General features: G+C 44.2%; 1 protein-coding gene across 2 annotated transcripts in view; it reads right to left on the reverse strand.

Annotated features, from left to right (window-relative positions):
* Positions 1 to 15,135, reverse strand: part of adcyap1a (adenylate cyclase activating polypeptide 1a) — a 46,544-nt gene that overhangs the window by 15,190 nt on the left and 16,219 nt on the right. Inside the window, exons 9-11 of one of the 2 annotated variants that reach the window (XR_002168563.1) lie at positions 11,885 to 12,030; positions 6,090 to 6,179; positions 4,799 to 4,891 (exon numbers count right to left, since the gene is read on the reverse strand). Coding sequence is in view for 1 of the 2 variants with exons in the window: in XM_019872728.1 (XP_019728287.1) it covers positions 14,840 to 14,848 (9 nt within the window). In the remaining variant the exon portion in view is untranslated. Of the gene's footprint in view, positions 1 to 4,798; positions 4,892 to 6,089; positions 6,180 to 11,884; positions 12,031 to 14,412; positions 14,849 to 15,135 lie in introns of those variants that run through there. The other variant, XM_019872728.1, reaches the window with a different exon arrangement.

Below are 15,135 nucleotides of genomic sequence, written 5' to 3' on the forward strand. Positions count from 1 at the left end.
TGCTTGTGGAGGCTCTCAGTCGTACAGGAAAGTTCCATCGTAGAAAGGGTTCTGTCAGTCGTCATCTGTACCTGTGGGTAAAAAACAAAAAACAAAAACCATAGGGGCGTGACTAACCATCCCCACCCAGTCCTCAAACAGGCCACGCTCAGCCTTTTAGCGCAGAGCAACTTCCCGGAGTCTTCACGGAGACTTCAGGGTTGTCTACCGCTGACGAAGCTTCTGTGAGAGAAGCGAAACGTCCTTTTTTGTTTTTTGTTTTTTACCCACAGGTACAGATGACGACTGACAGAACCCTTTCTACGATGGAACTTTCCTGTACGACTGAGAGCCTCCACAAGCATTTACATTGGAAGCACAATTAGCACAGTTAGCTAACACTCTTTAACATTGACCAAGCAAGAGCTTGTAACTGGATAATTTTTTTAAAGTTTTGTCGTACCTCCTAGAAAGAGGACAACTCACACCGAGTAGAAATTTTGAAACGCTCGACGACGACTCTTGGCTGAATGAACGACACGCTAAGCGCGGGCAGTGCGGCTAACGCTATGAGTTTTCCCACCTCGCGTGCGTGTGTGTGGCTGTTCTCCGCCGAGGTTTGTTTCGGGGCTCTGAGCTGTCTGTCAAAATTCAATGAATCTGTCAGAGGTTATTGGCCCGCCACGCGCGGCGCATTTTAATAAAGTTGAAGGGCTTTGATAAGCCTCGGCGTTAATTGACACAGAGCCGGCTATAAACCCGCCTCGATTTATTTTTATTTTTCCGTCCGCGCCGTTTGAGAGTTCTCATGGCGTTCCCACTGGCGTCCCGAGCAACATAATAATCATAAAAAAGAAAAAAAACCCACACTTGAAGTGGTCACCAGAGGAAAAGGACAGCGATATCGCGACAACGCTGCCGTGATGACACGTTTCTCTTCCGTCAAAGCATATGGCGCCCCCTGGAGTAAAAGGTTACATGCGATACGTTTGGTTGTGGGCAAAAAAAAAAAAGGAGCCAATTTGATGAGATGTTACACACTTTTCAAAATGACAGGAAGTGAGTGTTAGCTGACTTTGAAGTTCCTCTGGTGGCCTCCTCATAAATAATCCCAATGACATCATCGTCTGGATTTGGGGCTTTGTCTTCATGAGATGACAAGAAGCCATGGAGCTCATGATGAAATTAAACACATACGGTTTGTTGTTCTTTTTGTGCTTTCATCGAATAAAAAAAAATGGATAAAAAAACTAGTGTCCCAAATGAGATAATGATGTTAGCTGGAGTAAATATATAAATGCCGCCTTTGACAAGTTCGTAAACTATTGTAAGAAAAGTAATGAGTAGGAAATTGGCGTTTTAATTTTTATTTGTATTTTTTTTGGGGGGTGGTGGGGTTCTTTTTTTAAAATTTCTTCTGCATTTAAAAAAAAATCATTTTGATGTGTGGCAGAATAAAAATGTTTACATTTGACATTTGTATTTAAAAAAAATCAACAACCTGATGAGAATAAAATGTAAAAAAATAAATAAAATACGAGAGTAGTAAATAGTGATTTTGCTTCCAAATGCAGTGTGGCATGTTTGCTCATTGAATGCCACATTAGCTGATTTGTGCAAATGGCATTTCCTGTCAGATTATCATCAAATTACTTGAGGCGTGAGGCTCTTGTTTTGTTTTGACGTCCGCTGAATAAAACAAGATGCCGCTTGTGCTCGGAGCGGCTGCGGCCCGGCAAAGTTGGGTCAAAGGTCGCCTGTGACGTCAGCGACTGCTCGAGCGTCACTTGGCCTCCGCCCGTCACACGGGGAAAAAAAAAAAAAAAAAAAAAAAAAAATCATTTGAATTTTTCTGAGATGAAAATGGAGGATTTCATGAGGATATAATCTGAATTTTGGGGCAGTTTGGTCCAAAAACTCACGTGAAAGGATGAACTGGGAGTTCTTTATTCAGATCTTTAGGACTCATTAGCCCACTTATTTTCTCCATCAACTTTAAATTGTTTACATTTAGTTGTAGTAGAGGAAAGAAATCCTAACCTTCCGAGAAACTTGAAAAAAAAAAATTAAGGTATGGGTATGAGAAGTATTTTATGTGGTAAAACTTTCACCGACTACTCGGGGGTTTCCGGGTGCAGCCGCATTTGCAGTCTGGTGTTTTCTGGCCTTGATGCTGTCACAAGAGCATTGGGCCGACGTGTCATCCTGCTCTTTTTATCAGTGACTCAGCGAGACCCACAAACACGGCCCCAGCCCCGACATCCACCCCCCGACAATGTCACGACACACTCCCAGTCCACTGCAAACCCTACTTTGAAACCCTAAAGCTGGCATTAAATGATAAGCCTCGTTTCAACCCGTCACCCTGGATCGAACTGTAAACCCTACTTCGAAACCCTCCTCTGAAAATGTTAACCCTAACTTGAAAATCGAATTTCTTTGAATATGCCGCTTCTATGCACTTTTCTTTGAAAAGCGCCATCGCCAACTAGTGGACTGGCATGCACATTACAATATTTTTTTCTTGACGCTATGTTGCTTGCACAACAGCAACAACTCCACTCCACGTTTGCATTTTATAACAACACGCATCTTGACCGATTCTTCAAGCAAACAAGTCAACGCACCCTTCGCACTTCATGTGCTGTTCTCACGTTGGCGTTTCGCGTGGAGCCGCCGGGAATGCTGATTACGGAGCGACGCGAGCATGCGGGAGATTCTGCTGTCGTTCACAGGCGACCTCATTGCAAAAATCGCAACGCGCGACCGCCACGGGCGATTTGGGGTCAAATATTTGAAATTGTAAGAAAGGGGGCGAATGAGCGAGTGGGCGGGTGCCGCTTGCTGATCTGCTATGATGCTGTGATGGAACGGGACAGGATGTTACCTCCCTCAAGGTTCAGGCAACGCTATTGCGTGGCAGAGCGGGCTTGAAACCTGTCTTTTAAACTCTACCTCGAGTTTAAACCCCCACTTTAAAATGCCAAAGCATGTTGAAACACCAACTTGAAACCCCAACCCCAATTTCAAACTGGAACCAATTTGAAACCCTACTTTGAAACCCCATTAAAAAAATTATAATAGATAAGTGACTGATTCATTAGATTACATTTTATTATTATCATACAAAACAAATTCTGCTTGTACATGTTGGTTTATTGGAACTTTGGACAATGCAGAGTTCACTCCCCGACACTTTCTCTCCCAGAGCACCATTTATTGGGCGGGAAGACATTTTGTGTCACTCTTTTCACAGCGCCAGCAAGAACTAAAGGTCGTTACGGCCGTACAGCAGAGGTGGAACATTAGGCAGGTGGCAGGAACACCGCCGGGAATGTGAAGGATGAGGACACTTTTGAATGACTGCAATTTTCTACGCAGCAGTGGCGGCAGCGGCATCATCGACTGGATATTCACGTGGCACTGCTAATACAACTAGACGTTGGTGGGAATACAGTCAAGTACAGACTGAGTCCCAGACATTACACAAGAAATATTTTTCTCAAATTGTGGCCATAATAGGTTAAGATAGGACATGGCAACAAAAGGCTAATTTGTGGCCAGAAGATCCATACGGTGCGCAGAAAATACTACCTTGTGGGTTTAACATCATTCCTATGAACAACTCCCTAACCAAATGGAGCACATTTCTGCCAGAAACTGCAATGCACGATGTCCTCTACCGAAGTTCCTGTTTTTAACAGGCTCAAAGTGACATAAATAGAACGTTTTACTTGCGAGTGGTGTGCCCCAAGGCTCCTCCCAAAGTCCCCTTTTTCCATCACTTCACAGTACTTAGCATTTAAAATGGGATATTACCCAAACCTCATCTAAACAACCTGCCGCTAAACACTCCACAAACACGGGCAACTTGCAGAAGTTAAAATGACAGAATGCTTTTCCAAACGTTCCCCAAAATATCCAAGTTTTGAGCCATTGAATGCGTTGGCTATATTTTTCCATCACTTCAAAGTGCTTCACATTTGAGATGTGATGCTAGACCACAAAAATTTATTTGGAAATAGTCGAAAGAAGTTGAGCACTGTTTCACAATTGTGGATGGATGGACTACTTTAGAAAACAACAGCAAGTCCCAAGAGGCAATCTGTCGGAAACGGGACTTGATAGGTCTCGTATTGGCGGTGGAGGCTGTCTGGTGAGCTCACAGCCCCCAGTGGTCTGGGAACAGATGGGAGCTGACTACCTCCTCACAAATCAAGGCCAAAAAAGGGGAAACAGTTGATTTTGCTCACTGGCGCCTGTTTACACTGCATTGACGAGATGGAGAGATCATTGTCCAAAAATGACAACAAGAATTAGCAAATTCAGTCTCCCATCTCCATTTGGAAATGTACCGGAACAAGCTCCTGTCTACAAGTGGATAATAACGTCTGTAGGAGTAGTGAAGCAGTATGTGGCTCATCACCAACCGTGCTTTTTGACCGTCCACTTCCATTCATCTATTTGTAGAGAGCTTGTCCTCATTAGAGTCACAGTGGAAGGGTGGAAGACAGAGTACTTGGAGAAACACAAGACGGGACAACAAGTGGCACAGGCATTCACACTAACGGAGAATTTAGTCTTCGGTGAACACAACATGCGTGTTGTTAGAATTTGGGGGGAAGTGGGAGTACACCCCGCACAAGCTTGGGGAAAACACAGTCAGGCCAGAGCACAGATTTAAACCCAGAACCTCGGAACTGCGAGGCAGATGTGATAACAAATACGCCAAGTCGATATCATCACAAAAGAGTGTGTGTGTGTGTGTGTGTGTGTGTGTGTGTGTGTGTAATTAAGAGTCCGCTGTCAAAGCACCCACCTGTCACTGGCCCAGGCGTTGCTGGGTAATGTAGTCATCCGCTGGGGACATCATTAGAGGAGACGCCACCTGTACTTCCTCTTCCCTCACCACCTGTAGCCCCGAGACATTCCTCATTAGCGCCACCGCAAATTCAAGACTCAATTAAACCATGGTGGAAATGTGACACTAATTAGCATTAGCCACATCACAGTGTGGATTTGGCATATTGTCATTGAAAGACACACACAAAAAAGTGTGGGTTTTAATTCAATGTGCATCAGCATGAGAAAATTGTCAAAACAGCAAAACCTCAAATGATCGCAACTATCAAATGTGGTGACTTGTTCATTTTCCAACCAATAATCCAGCAGAGATAGAAACAGATTGTGCCGATGTGGACAGACAAAAAATATATATATAATGTAGCCATGTTGTACAGCTAACCCTAAAGAGATGGGGAAAAAAAAGCACTCGTCGAGTCAACAAAATCTGTGCCTGGTTTGTGTCACTTAGCATTGTTAGCACACATAATGTAGTGGACTCCGACAGAAGCCCTGTGGCACACCAATCCCAAGTGTCAATTTTCTTACACCTTCCCGCTTGACAGATTGATTTGTGTAATTCATAGCGTTGTGTGCTGCCAATTGAACTTTTTTTCCCCAATTTCACGTCGCCCTTTTTTGTTGGGGGGGGGGGGGGTCATTTCCTTCATCTTTTATGTCTTTAGCTTTCAAGCTGTTATTCCAGGCGACTTTGTCCTCTGCTCCTCCCCAATGTGCTCCTTTCTGATGTATGACCTTTAGTTAATTGTTTTACGGCTCACCGTTGACGGCTCGCTCCTTGCCCGGGGAAGCTTCGCCCTGACCCGGCAAATAATCGGCGTATGGATTTTAATAAGCTGGACCTTCATTTCTCCCGACGCTCCTTTTGGTGAGACACCCCCATTTCCCCCGTCTTCCACCTCAAATGTCACAATTAATGAGTCCTTTCCTGGAACCACACCCCTGCTTCTTTCGAGACATTTTTCCCGTCTTTTTCAGCGAAAAAAAGTTTGCATGACAACGCTCATAAAAGTAGCTGGATAGGAGAATAAATCGTGTGGGATTGCCATGTTCGCTCGTCAGAGCCTAAAAGTAGGAAAACGTTATCACCATCATCGGGGAGGCTGCAGAATTGGAAAAAAGATCTCATATCACGGGGAGAATAAAAAGCTTTTCTGAGAGGTGACGGTACACAGGCTGCTTTTGGGAAATAGTTCACCTTTCCCCCGTAGGAAAAAAAGAAAAAGAAAAAGAAAAGCTTCTCTTACATTTCGGAGAAAGAAACGCTGATGGGCCTCAGCGCTCGCTCGGGGGTGCGCCGACTCGGTCGTGTCACGCAAACCGTTGGATGGGAGAACCTGAGGAAACGGATGAAATAATGTCGCCTTCACGCCAGAGAGCTGAGTGACGGGACGGCTTTCTCGACGTGGCACTGCCACCTCCAAAAAAGAAATTAAGAATGAGCGTCATCAATTTCAATGTGCAATTAACCAATTTTGTGGTTCATGTTTTCTTTTGCCAAATGAAGCAGTTAAGATGACGTCTCACAAATGGACGGTCAATGTGTCATGAATATGAATTGTTTTTTTTTTTTTTTTTCATCTTGGTTCCGTTTGCTAAGCATCATTGGAAGGTTCTAGCAACATCGTGGAAAAACAACATTGATTTGTTACGATGACAATCACATGTTTTATCATCTTTTTCTTTCTTTTCCCCTTTCCTTCAGACCCGCTTTTTATTTATGCTTCCTTACAACCTTACCTTGCTTCCTTGGCTGTAACGTACCTTCCTTACTTTCTTTTTCATTCAACCATTTCTATGTTCTTGCCATTTAATTAGTTGCCATTATTTACATAGCTGTAAAAAAAAAAAAAAAAAATCAAATCTGTTGATTAAAAAAAAAACAAAAAAAAAAGCCTCGATGTCCTTTCGGCCCCACTTGTGTGTATAATTTGGTTATGATGTCGACCGGAGTGCGCATGCAATTAAAGACAGTAAAAATCTCTCTTTGCAGTCCTCATGGCAACAAGACGATTAAAGCGACGGCAATCTTTTACGACGTGCGGTAAATAAGCGTCTCGATAAGATGCACGTATTAACTATTCAAAAGGCTTTAATGAACCGCACAGTCAGCTCACTTTATGTGCCGCTGCGGCCCCTTCCTCCCTCCCACCGACCGACATCATTTATCCTCCCAACGACTGACATCCTTTATCGGCAGTATTGAGTCCACATTGAGTCAATATTGATTATGTGTCTCCTTCTTTATCTGCTGGGAAGAAATGACGCTCACGGCGCCACACTCGCAGGACACTTCATTAGGCACTCTTGCACGAAATGCAAGAAACAGGAGTTAACATGTATTGGGGATTATTCTAAAGAAATTTTCATAACATAAAAAAAAAAAATCAATATTCTAAACATAAATCAAGTCATGTGACATTTTGGTGAAGCAGCATGTGGCTCATAGGTTGATTGGAAACATGGTGTTGCGAGCAAACTATTTGTGATGGCGAGGCTGTTTTGACATTTAGCGCTGCTGCTGTGCTCGTGAACCCCCCCCAGCCCCCCTCCAAAAAAAATCCCCACTCCATTCCGTGTGTCCTTTCCATGCAATTTCTCCTCGACGACGATGACTCCCGATGACAACAGCAACCGGCAACTAACTGCGCTTTTCAGCTGAATGAGAGGCGACACTTATGTAACACCCATGATATTAGCCGGTGGCGTTCCGGACCCCCCTTGGAACGATGCGCTCTTTTGATATGGAAATCAACTTGCTAATTTGGTGGCACGGTTTCCCCTCTGAGTGTTGGCTGTCTGCTGCTACTCGGTGGTCAGAGATGAAAAAAGGAAAGACAAAAAAAAAAAAAGTTGTAACCGCTGACATTTCTTTCATCTCATCCAAAATGCCGGCAGCGACTCTGGCGGCACGGCGAGCAAACGTTTAATTAGCGAGTTGTTGCCGACCCGCGGCTACGCAGATGTCTTGTTAGTTTACGCAAGAAAACAAAACCTTCAAGTTTCCGTCTTGCTGTGGTTTGGTCTTCGCTCATCGTGGGAATTAAAATTCGCTAGCCCAACCAGTCAAATCAAATCATTTCACTTTAATTTTAAAATAATCTGAACAACATCCAGAGCATACATGTGAATATTACGACTTTATTCTTTCGACAGAATTTCTGCATAGGCAAGTGCGTCCTAGTTTAACGCTGTTCGGGCTGGCATTCATTTTTACAAACCAAGAGTTCGGAAAACGTGTCCACTAAAGCCGTCATGTATGCGATATTGCGGAGAAAAGCTAATTTATCTGGAGACAGATGGCTAGCATTTTCCTGTGTCATGTGAGACTGCTGCTAAAAGCCACAGATGGACGCGCTGGATGTCATTAGCGGCGGCCGGCGCACCAATCCTTAACCTTTTTGGGCTTCATTACGGTCGCAGTGAAAAGTCATTTCCACGCTCCTGCTCGTGTCTGCTAGGAAATAGATCGGAATTATTCTGAGGCCAATTAGCGGAAGCGTGGGTGGCCAAAACCGCGGTTGCCGTAAGAAAGCGTGCGTCAAGAAGAGAGAGTTCATTCGGCAGACGTTTGAGAGTTTAGCGCATAAAAGCCAGCCATGATTCACCTCGCACATCAGTGTCGCTCGCGTGCAGGACGCAAACAAAAAGATCACACATGTCGCAGAGAATATTGAAGCTAAATCATAATGATAACCTGTAACCTGATGACATGATAAGCTGTCTGCTCTAGTAACCGCTGTCCCTGAAAGGTTTAAAGGTATGATAGATACATTTAGTCTTTAGTCACCCACAACAAAAACAAAAAAAATGGGCTGTTTGGTATGACATGACTTTTTTTTTGGTATGTTATTCATTTGAAGCAACTTTGAAAAACCCGCCCCAAAAAGTTGGGTCAAATCGACCCAAGTGGGGTTGGCCCCGTTTTGACCGATAATTGGGTTATTTTTGACCCAATGGTTTTTGGAGGACATTGTCAATTAAGTGGTGATTTCGAAAGTATGCGTCGGAGGGCGTAGCTTGAATGGCAGAGCACATTGCTCTGAGTTTATTTTGGCGGCTGAGTCGCCAGGTAACTCAACTTGCATACCTCCAGCATGCACACGTGCACTTTTACGGCCTCGAGCCTTTGTTATTAGTTCATAGTTGTGCGTGCATTGAAATACTTTCACCTGAATGGCAGAATGGTGCTGCCATGGAAACACGTCCAGACCTAGAATCTCGGTCTGAAGTTTTCTTTCATATTCAATGTCGTTAAGATCCCAACTATAAACACATTTAGTGTTTTTTTTTTTTTTTGTTTCTTTTTTTTCAAAGGTCTCCTTGTCCAGTCTGGCCAAGTTTACGCGTGACACAAAGTCTTGCATACATGTCAGCTCCGCCGCCGTTGCCATGACGACACCAGAATGGACGCAAACGAGGCCCTTAACACTCGAGAGAGGCGAGGAAGGAAGAGACATTGTGTTACTTCTTTCTCCTCGAGTGTTGACGCTCAACTTTTTCTTTCCATTTTTTTTTCTTTGTTTTTCCGATTTAAATTGAAAGGAAAAAAATGACTCAAGGATTGAAGAGTGCGTAAAATCAAAGAAAAGCGGTGACATCTCTTTTCAGGAAGAAGTTTTCACATTTTTACATGATTTTTTTGAATTGCAGTTTCCACTGCAATTTTTGGTCATTGCTCCCATGAGTGTGAGAATTTCAGTGGGCTGCCAAATTGTCCTCCTCCACCCTCTGCTGTCGACCAAAACGGAAATCCGAGTGACCTCTGGCTTGTTTTGAAAACGTCACAGCACACCTGTTTTCCTCTGGGTTTGGTCAGGTGATGTTCGCAATGCGAGCCCGAGGGCACTTGGACATCACCTTCGGTCAATAGCAGATAACTAAATTGGAGAAGGTGTTAAATGAAGTAAAAGCTTATTTTGTCCAATCCTGAGAATCAGAATGTTATTTAAGAGGTCAACAGTGCACCTCAAGTGGACAAAATTAGCAACAACAGTGACTTTGATTGAACATTTGCAATGGCTGTATTGTGTCCTATGGCCATAGGCTGGATTGTACCTCCTTATGGGCTGGTTTTGACGCAGCCGGTGGAGTATTTGGATCTTAACTTTTTGCTCGCAACTCAGGACAAAGATCTGCTGAGCATCTCCTACGTTGGGGGTGACTCGTAATTGGAGGGAGCAGTGCGATATACTGTACGAGTAGACAACAAAGGTGTGGATGTGGTCCACTGGGAAGGACAAGGTGGGACAAGACCTGAGTGGGTCTTTGAAGCTGACAGGATGCTGGCAACCGGCGCGAGATGAAAGGCAGCCATTGTGCGATAGCGCCGTGCGGGAAGTGTGTCAGCGCGCCCTCGCGGCCCCGTCCGACGGGGAGTGAGTGTGCGACACGTCTCCTTCAATTGCATTTCCCTCACTGGATTCTCTCCTGTTGAATTCCCATCAAGGCTACGGCTACAGACACACACACACACTCACATCACATATCACAGTGTATTTTTTTAAAATGTATTCAAATAAATTATATTTTGAAGAACAACTTTTGTCCTTGCCATTTTGTTTGTAAGCACGATAGGCCGCTTGCAGGTGAAGCCACGGGAGAAAGCCAGCGAGCTGGCAAGCCTCACCGTTGTCAACGTGTGCGATGCCAAAGCACAATTAGCCTCCCGCGGGCTGTCGCTGCTTGAAGCGCTTGTCTACCCGCTGAGCTTTCGTTCCAATCAGGGGCCAACAAAACGGCTTTTCTTTTAAGCGGCGCAAAATATTGCTTCTTTTCAAATACGCAGACAGTGGAGGAAGAGCCTCACTTGCATGTGAAGAAGAGGAAACCCCCCCCCCCCAACTAATAATGTATTGTATTTGTTTTTGCATTATTTTGTTTATTTAATGGATTTTTGAAACTATGATTTTTAAAAATATCTTTTCATTTAATTATATGTACTGCATGTAGCATTTTTAATATAACATTTTTAGGCAAGGACTCTTTTTATTGCAAATTTTATACACAAGGTAACTCAATGTGCTTCACATTTTCATATGTATATACTTTATGCATGACTATCTTAATCATTTACTGTTTTTAATTTCCATTTATTTATTCAACATTTAGTCACTTCATGACATTTGTATTTTTGGATGTATGTTTTTAAAAATGTACCGACATTTCCAAATGCAAGTGATGGGTTGGCGATGGCCTGGACAGAAACGGTGGAACGACGGAATGAATCAGGCGCCGAGCATGTGTCGCCCGCCACTCCAACTTTAATGAAGCTGATTAATGAACATCATTCAATTACAAGCGTACCCCTTAGACTTCTATGCCCACCCCCCACCATTCAATCTTATCCATTTCTCGCACTCCAGCAGCGCAAGCAGCGCCGTCCCTCAGACAAAAAAAAAAAAAAAAAAGTCAGCAAAAACATCAAAGCTGATTCCTGCAAACGTTTGCTTTTTTGGTGACATTGTGGGCTTTCTTTGACGTTTTCATCCCGTCAAAATTTCACACAAAAGAAAAAAGGCATGTTGTCCATCAACATTTGGATCATTTCTCAGGGTTTCTTTCCCGCATTCAAGTCAACAAACGAAGCCTTTTGGGTCCCAGCACAACCTTGACATCTGCCATCACAATCGAGGTTGCGTGAAAACAACACGACGCGAGCAGACACCAGGAAAACAACACGGTGAGCGCCAAGTGTGGCACCTTGCACATCAGGGGCGTCCGGTGACCTTTGGAGGGGCAGCCGATGGTGTTCATGCACCATCCCCCGACTCGGGCTTCAAACCCGTGCCACCACCTCGCCGTTAGCTGGGAAGCGGAATGCGACGGACTGTTGCGCTATAAGCTGGTAAAAGGCCTGCGCCATGTGATAGCTCAGAGGAGTGAGGTTTTCCGTCCATATAATTGGGCAATTCTAGCTGGGATCTGCTCCACACTTTGTGATTGTATAAATGACAAAACCGCTTTTAAATCCTGAACAGCCTGGAGTATATTCACACTGAATGTTTCACGGGACTACAACATCCCATGTTGTCGTACTCACCTCATAGATTTGGTCGGGAGCGGTGGAAAGAAAACGCGCCGACCTGATGGGGTTTGCTAAACAGCTTCGGCGGGTGGGGATTTGTGGAGAAATTGCTGTTGATAGATATCGCTGGAGCTGGGCTGAGCTTGGCCAGAGTGCGGAAGCTACAAAAGAAAAGCGGAGAATCATTGGTTAGCCAAGTATTGCGTGATTAGAACAAGTAGGCATTGGAAACGCTTCACTGTGAATAACCTGCTGTACGGTTTGGAGACTCCTTGTTGAGACAGACACTGCTGCTGAGTGAAATATTGACTTTGCTGTATGTCATGTCGGTGTGATTTGGCAGCTGTGCACCCATTCCTCAACAGCTATGGCGTTAAATCTGCAGGGAGGGCTGGGGGGGTTAGGGGGTGAGTCTTTATTTCGTGATCAGTCGACAAAGATGAAGTGCGAGTGGCTAAACATAGCCGCTCTATTTTGGAGCAAGGATGAAAGATACATTAGCGACGACGCCATCGCTCATTTCCGCTGCGAAGTCGTGCATGAAACTGCGGGAGAAAAAAAAAAAAACACGCCGCATTTGAAGGAATCATTTGGAACGAACGAACAACAAAATTGGAGAGAGCGAGGGACTATTTCATGTGGCTAAATCGAAGGAGACTATTTTTCATCCAAGAGAAGACTAAGGGCTGAGGATTCGTTTGTGGGTTTTCACACCTACTGTACTTAAAAGGTCCGGACTAGAGTGGGAAACGAACCCTGGTCTGTTTCAAGCGGCCCAAACACAAAAGTGTGAATGCCCCCTTAGTCTTTGTGTTTCAATGCTGGCTATGGTGATTTTTATCTGCTAAGGAGACAAATCTGATCTGACAGGAGAGTTACAGGCATTTGTAGCAAAATAGAGAGCGGTATGCCATGTTAAGTTTTATCCAAGAGGAGACTGCGGGCACCTCTGTAAGGAGTAAACTGTCCCAACACTTTTCCTCATGTGGTCTACTATTCCCACTGCAGCCAGCGTGTCTAACCACATGTGACAGAAATTAATTTCTCCAGAGTGTAACGCTGGGAAGATTTCATCTCTGATTAGCACTTCTGGTCATCACCTGAGTGTGTGTGTGTGTGTGTGTGTGTGTGTGTGTGTGTGTGCCTGAAGAGTCACAGGATGTCATTTTGCCATTTTGGCTTGAAGCGGCCATTTTCGGAGTCAACTTTCGGTCGTGCTGTCCAGACTTGTTTGAAAGTTCTTCCCCCGATGCTAGCATCACTTGGCAACATTAAATTTGTTCGGTTTTCCAATCATGAGTCGACCCACAAAAAAAGTTTCAAGACATGCCTGAAAAGACACAGGAAGGCTGCCATTTTGGTTTGATATTTTCTTCTTGTGTGCTTGCACGTTGTTGTTGTAAAACTGTAAATTTGTCCAGTGTGGGACAAATAAAAGACCTACTCCATTCTGTTCTTTAAAATCAAAACAAAACAAAAAAACACCTTTGATTTCATTTTAATGAGGCTTCCCTCAGCAAGGGCTGCTTTATAATTGCTTTTATCACCTTGTGGTGTGTGGCAAAAGCCTCCAGTCCTTTTAGCGCTCATAGTGCGTAACACAACATCTCACTGAAGGCCGCCTAGACAGGAAGCCACCCGACTGAAATCTATCCAACGTGATCTTTGGTCGTCGCATCCTACTGGAGAACGGTTGCTAGGCAATGCTGGCTGATTGGGTTACGAGGGAGGAGAGGGCGTGGGATCGAATCGGGCACAGCCCACCCAATCGAAGCTTGTCTGAGTCGCCAGGGCTTTTTTTTTTTTTTAAACTGTCAGGATATGTAATTGGGGCTGACACTTTTGGGGGAACAAGATGTCACTCGTAGGTGGGCGGTCGTTTGTTTAAATGGCATTGCAAGGCTCACCCAGGTGGAGGGGTCGTGCCTGGGGGTCTCCACGGGTGTGTGGGGACCCCCCCTCCGACCTCCCACATCACCACTAAGATGACATCTTCGATCAGCTCATTGTTGATTTGATCACCTACCGGAACGAGCTGCCGCTTGCAATCAGGGCTCACGGTGACGCAGCATGTGGCTCGTCGGTGCATCACAATCACAATATTTGAGTAATTGTGGAACAAAAGCAAGTGCGAGAAGTTCTATTTTGAATGCCGTTGGTTTGTTTGTCAAAATTATTTGGAAATTTATATAAGGGACATGGCCACATTCATTTTCGTGTGAAGATTTTTAACTGGAGCAGTCTTTGTGTGCCGTGAAGACATCATCAACATTCAACTGCAGCCTCTCCGTTGAACCGAGATCGTGTGTGACCGTGATGGGTTTTTTTTCGCAATCATTTTTGAGTGGTGCCAACATTCTTGATGGGAGGTTTAAAGTGTGGGGTCCCCAACTTTCATGCTGTCCCCCAACTGGAAGCGTGTGCAGATTTGAGGGGGACGTCACTCACAGAACCGTGGAAAACAGACATTAGGACTTAACCCCCTTCACTTGAACGCAATAGCGTTCCACAATCGCATAAAATGATCAAAGATCAGAGCATTGTTTTGTTCTTTACAAAAATTTATTCCAACAAAATTTTACAACACTTAACCAGCTCGTCGAATAATAACGATCAGAATAATCACGTTTTGCACAGTAAGTCTAAATATATCTTTTGAATGTCATCTTCGTAAGGCTATTGGCTCGTATCGTATACGTGGGACGTTTTCCTTGCCTCCACTTGAAAACAAACACACAAAAAAAAAAAAAAAAAAGGAGAGAGGGAGAAAAATGCTGTGTGAAGGGCAATCAAGCAAAAAAAAAAAAAAATTGGGTTGATGGATGGAGTGTGGGCTTGAAATGTGAACTGATGATGTGCAGCATTGTAGGGCCTCTTAAATGGCCATCTGTCATTCAGGGCCATTTAATAAAAAAAAAAAAAAAAAAATTGATGCAAGGTAGCGAACAGCCGCTAAAACTGCTTCCTGCGTCACAAAGCCTGGAGGAGAGTGCACAGCAGTCAACAAAAACAAAAAAACATGAAAACATAAACACAAAAACATAAAAAAAAGAAAAGAACATCCCGGCACAACATTTCCACTTTGTCTCACTGCTTTTCCTTCACAGTTTGTCTTCGTACACGATCATAAAAATCAAATTAAGTCAAAATGTCAAGCTGGACATTAAAAGCCTCTCGGTCGGCCGTTCAACATTCATGTGACGATGCAGTCAGGAGATGCGAGATGTGCGTGTGTGTGTGTGTGTGTGTGTGTGTGTGTGTGTGTG

The sequence above is a fragment of the Hippocampus comes genome, unplaced genomic scaffold (genome assembly GCF_001891065.2).
Source record: "Hippocampus comes isolate QL1 unplaced genomic scaffold, H_comes_QL1_v1.1 scaffold52, whole genome shotgun sequence".
NCBI classification, from domain to species: domain Eukaryota; kingdom Metazoa; phylum Chordata; class Actinopteri; order Syngnathiformes; family Syngnathidae; genus Hippocampus; species Hippocampus comes.